Consider the following 6,845-nt stretch of genomic DNA (forward strand, 5'->3'; position numbering starts at 1 on the left):
AATAATGTTCTTGTTATGCAATTTCAAGATAAGTATCATTTATTTACTTTCGAGTTTGTATATCTCCCACGAAGCGATAAAGACAATAAGTATCAGAATTTTTTTTATGTCTACAACAGATATCGTGTTGGAGAGGGACGCAAGTTTCTTGTTCGATAACAATATTTGTCTTCTGCACGGATACTTTTAGAAGACTGGTTCTATTAATGTTCTATTAAAGATTAACTTCAATCTTGGTTTAACTTATTGTTTATTTATTGTTTATTTATAAAATAATAAAGAGGAAATCCAGTGCGTTCCTAATAAAGGGTAAATTGAAGAACTAAGATTAAAGTTATTGGTGGAATTGGGTTTTTATCTGCGTTAATTATTCTGTTACATGAACATGCGAGCGACAATAGCGCACCGCGCGAGCAGTCGCGCATGTCCACGCTTCCGTCCAATCTCTTTTACGTCATTAAACTCGGTTGCGACAATGTATAGTTACTGTAACTTAACTTGAAACCGGTTGAGTAATAGTTTGCGTGTTTCTGATCTTTGCCACGTTGATAGTGGAAGTGGACTTCTGGAGTTCAGTATGTGCTACAAGCTCCTAAGATTTGGTACGCAAATCGACAGACATGATGGACACTATAGTGGAATTTACATCAGTTTACGATGATGCTACCGTGCGATCGCTCGCGAATGAATTCTCAAGGCTTAAAGGTAAGATGCTTAGGGAAGGACTAGAACACATATTAAAATTTCGTCAAATTTCAAAAGTTAAAATATGTATCTATTTCTTTTATGTATCTATTTCATTTTAAGTATGAGTGTTCATTACATTAGTTCAGTTACAAGAAACAGATTTCTGATCAGTTACAAGAACAGATTTCTGATTTATTGCTTTATTTATAAGACTATTAATTTGGTAATTAATTAGACATCGATTCCATTTCCATTAATGGTTTCTTGAAATCTTTACATTTATAATAGAAATTATTCGACTGATACTTGGTTACTTTAACTACGTGACAGTAACATGACAAGGACATGCGACATCATTATAAATTATTTACGTAATGAGACTCTATTATTACAGTACGTTTCAAAGTTTCCGGACACTCTTTCTACCGGCTTTCATGAGTGAGTCATTGAGTCATTGAAAAAATTAATTTTACTTCTCGCATTCTTCTTCTAAATTTTAATTAAATATTTTCGTGACTTCAAGCTTAAATAATATTAAAGTAATAAATTTCGTCTATTTTATATATAGATTTAGTCATCCGTGTAGAGAGTAGATGAGTACATTCAATTATAAAAAGTAAATTAAATCACATAAGTATTAATAGTTAAAACAGCAATCAATGTTAAGCAGATCAATGTTAAGAGCTCAACGTGATGTGCAAGATATATTAATTTTGTTATTTTTGCTTTCAACGTGCTTTCAATAATCTTACTAGGCCAAAAAAGATTCTAAATCATCCATTAAATTTTACACATAAAAATGGTTTTTACAAATTTTTTTAGAACAATGATAATTATTCCTTAAAATAAAAACTATCATGCTCAATAACTATTCGTTACCAATCTGCTAGCTATTGAATTTAACTAGACACTATTCATCTAAACGGTCCTATTGCACCCGACATCTAATCCTGCTCTATAGTTTGATTACGGTCTATTTCGTTCAATGAAACTTTTCTTGCCAAGATACGATTCGAAACTATTGAGCAAGTTGAGATAGACTGTCGTGAGTTATTCGCGTTTAAAGAGTCAGATAATACCTAAATTCGACTTATAATAATAGTGATGAATGGTTATCGAACATGATTTTTATTTTAAAGAATAATTGTTGTGATTTTCTAAATAAATTTATATATAAAAATAAATTTGAATATAAAAACGATAGAGGGTGATTCAAAACGTTTTTGACAATTTAGTAATTAAAAATGTAATACTTTTAGATCCTTCTTTTAATCGACATCTTTCTTTCTTTCTCTCTCTTCCTCTCTCCAAAAGATTTATTTCTGTGGCATTTTTCTAAGGCATCTCGCCATCACTGCACAATGACGGTACATGTAAGAATAAAGCCTGTACTGTACATTGATGCTACGTCATATATCCAGATAATTTAGATGATATGCAACTTTTCTTAATTGTATTATACTTTTTTTCACTCGAAGACTTTCTTAGTTTCTCACTTTGTTTCATTAATTGAAATAAAAATTATAGATGCTTTTCATTAAGATATATTCGAATTGACCAAAAGATCCTAATGAAAAGAATGTCCGATAACTTTAAAATGTTTTGCAAATATATTTCACTAATATTTTCTGCATATTTTCTTTTTACTATATTAAATTTTTATCGTGATTAAAAAATCAATACTGGATTATTGATTTATCATTATAAGATTAATAATAACATTGATAAAAATGATCTTCAATTTAATATTTTAAATTTAATTTAATACAAGGGAAACGTATGAATGACGCTACATAAAAAATGCGCTAGATTATTTCTGCGTGATCCTTAGGCGAGTGCTACGTGGATCACGCGGGCACAACTCTGTATTCGGATACGCAGATCAGAAATGTTAGTACCGATTTGCATGGCTCTCTCTATACAAATCCCCATTCTACCGGGAGTTCGCTGACGCAGGACATTATCGAACGCATGAGATACCGGTGAGTCACAGATAAATGGACGATTATAATAACGAATTTACAGTTGAATAATTATTCTCAGAGTTTTAAGTCACTTCAATACGAATCCCGATGAGTACAGTGTCATCTTTACTTCGGGTGCCACAGCGAGTTTAAAGATGATCGCAGAAGGATTTCGTTTTACAACGGATGAAAATAACAAGTTAGCAACGTCCCCGCATTCGTCCCCGGGAAGTTTTATTTACATACAGGACAATCATACTTCAGTTCTCGGGATGCGGGATGTAGTCGTGGCAAGAGGAGCCGACGTCATTTGTCTAGGTCACGATGAGGCATTTAAAGTTCTCGGTCAACGTTCAACTACTATTCATGATTCCAACGAAAAACGGAACAGTAATTCTCTTTTTGTGTATTCTGCGCAATGCAATTTTTCTGGATTGAAGTATCCCCTTAAATGGATCAGTGATACGCATGCTGGGGCGCTTTCTGTTTTTGCTAAAAAACCATCGACGAAATGGTATGTTCTACTCGACGCAGCTAGTTTCGCGGCAACGAATAAATTGGATTTGTCTGTTTACAAACCAGACTTTGTATGTCTATCATTTTATAAAATGTTCGGCTATCCCACCGGTATTGGCGCTCTGCTGGTTAAAAATAAAAGCTCAGATGTTCTAGATAAAATATATTACGGTGGCGGTACTGTGGATGTCGCTCTGAGTTTTGAAAGATTTCATAGAAAACGTCAAATATTGTATCAAAGGTAAATAAGAGCATGACTTCAAAAAAATTATCTGAAACAGGCGTTCTCTATCATATTGATTAGCTAAAACAATTTGATTTGCAGGTTTGAAGATGGAACTTTGCCATTTCTATCTATCGCATCATTACAATATGGCTTCGAAATACTTTCAAAGCTAACTATGGATCAAATATCAAAACACGTTTTTTCTCTCGCTAAAACTCTGCATCACTCGCTGTTAACATTACATCACTGTAATGGTAAACCAGTTGTAAAACTTTACTCTGATTCTGATTATGAAGATCATAGTTCGCAAGGAGGGATTGTTACATTTAATGTTATGCGTTCCAATGGTGAATATATAGGATACATGGAAGTTCTAAATATGGCAGCAATATTTAAGATACATCTAAGGACAGGCTGCTTTTGTAATCCCGGTGCATGTCAGAGACATTTATCCCTCTCGACTAAAGATATTCTTCAAAATTACGAGGCGGGATATACATGCGGTGGTATCGCAGATTTAATAAATGGGAAACCGACCGGAGCAGTGAGAATTTCCTTCGGATATATGTCTACAATAGAAGATGTTCAGACAATCTTACTCATGATTACCAAATGTTTCATTGACAAACCATGCATCAGAAAATTTCCCGAATGGTGGAAAGACCACAAGATGGGAATTTTTAAAAATCATATATACAAGAATTTTTACAATACTAATATAGATTATTCTGTTTCATATATTATAAAAAACGAAAAAAATGTAAATAATTTTCAGAACAATTCCCATAATGAAAATAAAAATCTTAATTATTTTAATATTAGAAATTTTATAAATTTTAACAAAATAAACACGCAAATAAATAAATGTATCTTACAACGATTATATGTATATCCTATCAAATCATGTGGAGCATATGAAATTACAGATTCATGGAATTTAAATTCAAAAGGTCTAGAATATGATAGAGAGTGGATGATAATGACATCTTCTGGAACTTGCTTGACGCAAAAACATTATACGAATCTATGTTTGTTGAAGCCGGTTATTGTTAAAAAGCAAAAAATTATGAAACTAACATATCCAGGTAATGATTAAGTTCTGTAGATTTAGAAATCTGCAATTTAAGGGAATGTTAAAGGGACGATTAAACTTCGATGTCGATAATATAGATTTTTTAATTCAGTTTCTTATGTTATCGTTCTGTCTCGAACGTGTAAGGCTCTTACTCTAAACGTGTTAGATCCTTACCTAATATATTGCAGTGCTCTTGCAAGCTGAAACATTTATTAAAGACACGATTACTGCTCCGTTTATCATTCTTTGCTAAGGAAACGTAATACACGTGAATTACATTCAATCTAAAATATTTTCTCCTCTTCCAATCTACAAATTCAGTATTGTTATCAAGTAATTCGAGATTTAATGGATGCTTATGTTACTCAAATAAACCATGTAAAACTTTTATATCAAGTAACTTTAACTTCAGATGATAACTATCAAGCCAAAAGTAAATTTTTTCATTTTTGTGCGATTTTCTTATGAAATTAAATATATCGAGTTTTTTATTTGCATATATTTTAATTGTGTTAAAAAAGTGTTGGAATCCTTCAATCAAGTTCGAAAATTTTGGTTGTACTATAATTCGTGGTAATTGCCTTCGTTCCAATATTCCCTTAATATATAATTATATAGACATAATAATAACAATAATAATAATAATAATAATAATAAATTATTCTAGGAATGCCAACGATCGAAATTTCTTTAGAAAATACTTACGAAAAGTCAATAAAACATCCTATATCTCAAAGTAGAATATGTGAAAGCAGAGTAGAAGGTATTGATTGTGGAGCAGAAGTTTCTGAATGGTTGAGTTTAGCACTTGGCAAACCAAATCTTAGGCTAGTACGACAAAGTCACGGAAGACAAAAGAAAGGTATAAATGTCAAAATATTCAAGTTCAAAGTTACGATTACGTAAATTCTTTATTTTTCTCTTATAGGATTAGATAAGACAGAATTATCATTTTCTAGCCAAGCACAGTATTTAGCAATAAACGAAGCAAGTGTGTCATGGCTCATTGATAAGGTATCTCATGATTTAGATTTTAAAAAAGATACAGCTGTGCATCGGTTCAGAGGAAACATTATTGTGGAAGGCTGCAAAGCTTTTGATGAAATGAAATGGGAACATATTCGCATTGGAAATAATAACTTTAAAGTATGAATTTTTTACAAAGCTATTAATCCGAAGTATATTGCTATAATGCATTTATTTAATTGGCAGATAAATGGTCCTTGCACAAGATGTCAAATGATATGCATTGATCAAACAACTGGTAAAAAGACTATCGAACCATTGAGAACATTAGCGGAAAAGTTCCATGGAAAGTTGAGATTTGGAATCTACTTAACTAGATTGGAGAATACGCAGGGTATGCTTAAGATTGGCGATCACATTTATTATTCCTAATAATTTCTAAATGATTTCTGAACTTTACGTATAATCCTGAGCAAATTACAGAAGAATCTTATATTGTTCTTAAGTATTTAGTATTATTGTAGAGGAAAGGAGGGATTATGAAAATAAATACTATTGTATTTTATTGAAATAACTCAGTATTCATATATTAGCTACTTGAATACAAGATTGTTAGCCATAGAGACCAATAATACTATAGATAGAAGAACTACCTACAGTATAATTGAGTATATAGAATGAACATAATTAAAAAAAAAAAATTGTAGAAGAAAAAAATTGTGGTTATGGAATAAGGGGACAAGAGAATATGTGGGCCTCCTTTTCTCTATCAATAAAATGATTTTTATTTTGTACCTGATTTATAATAAAATGTATTTATAATAATATACAGTCCGCAGTCTGAGGCTCAATTTTCTTCACTGGTTTACCCGCAGATACATCTTTGATCATATCCGCAATTGCACCAAAGTCTGGAAACGCGAGAGTTTCGAGTTTAGAGTATACTAGCTCATCGTTGACTTGCACTTCGAACGAAGCTAAAAATAACAATTATAAGACTTTCATTTGCAAAAATAATATATTCATGTTTTGTATTTGCTCCAGTTCTGATTATATATTTTATATTCGTGTTCTGTTTGCAACTTGCCTTGCCTTCCTGCTGTACCAGAGACAGTGGCATTGGGGACATTTTTCTTTATTTCCTCTGCCAATTCAAGAAAGTGTTTCTTGTGCCCGCATGAACCACTGCAAAATTATAGTAATTTATTTAGTCAGAAGATATATTTGTAAATAAAAATCCTTTAAAAAAGTATATATTTCATATTCTTTTCATTTATATAGTTTATAGAAATCTTAAAAAAACAATTCTAATAAGAATATAATCTTTTATATTAAATGAATTTATATTTTATATTAAATAAATTTGGAAATGATACAAGGCAAACTTCCCAATATCTACCACATTAAAAAA

The 6,845-nt window shown here is 31.3% G+C and overlaps 2 protein-coding genes across 3 annotated transcripts in view; one reads left to right on the forward strand and one right to left on the reverse strand.

The window, feature by feature from the left end:
• Nucleotides 1–565: 565 nt before the first annotated feature.
• Nucleotides 566–6,281, forward strand: LOC108687406 (molybdenum cofactor sulfurase 2-like). Its single transcript, XM_018193159.1, has 7 exons — nt 566–705; nt 2,519–2,669; nt 2,731–3,408; nt 3,493–4,478; nt 5,136–5,330; nt 5,397–5,614; nt 5,681–6,281. The coding sequence occupies exons 1-7, from the start codon at nt 621–623 to the stop codon at nt 5,864–5,866; spliced, it is 2,499 nt and encodes an 832-aa protein (XP_018048648.1). The 5' UTR covers nt 566–620; the 3' UTR covers nt 5,867–6,281.
• Nucleotides 5,650–6,845, reverse strand: part of LOC108687407 (migration and invasion enhancer 1) — a 2,939-nt gene continuing 1,743 nt past the window's right edge. For both annotated transcript variants that reach the window (XM_018193160.1, XM_018193161.1), the window contains exons 4-5: nt 6,522–6,619; nt 5,650–6,411 (exon numbers count right to left, since the gene is read on the reverse strand). In XM_018193160.1, the coding sequence (XP_018048649.1) occupies nt 6,251–6,411; nt 6,522–6,619 (259 nt within the window). In that variant the 3' untranslated portion in view covers nt 5,650–6,250. The remainder of the gene's footprint in view (nt 6,412–6,521; nt 6,620–6,845) is intronic.

Source organism: Atta colombica, unplaced genomic scaffold (assembly GCF_001594045.1).
Source record: "Atta colombica isolate Treedump-2 unplaced genomic scaffold, Acol1.0 scaffold205, whole genome shotgun sequence".
Taxonomy (NCBI): Eukaryota; Metazoa; Arthropoda; class Insecta; order Hymenoptera; family Formicidae; genus Atta; species Atta colombica.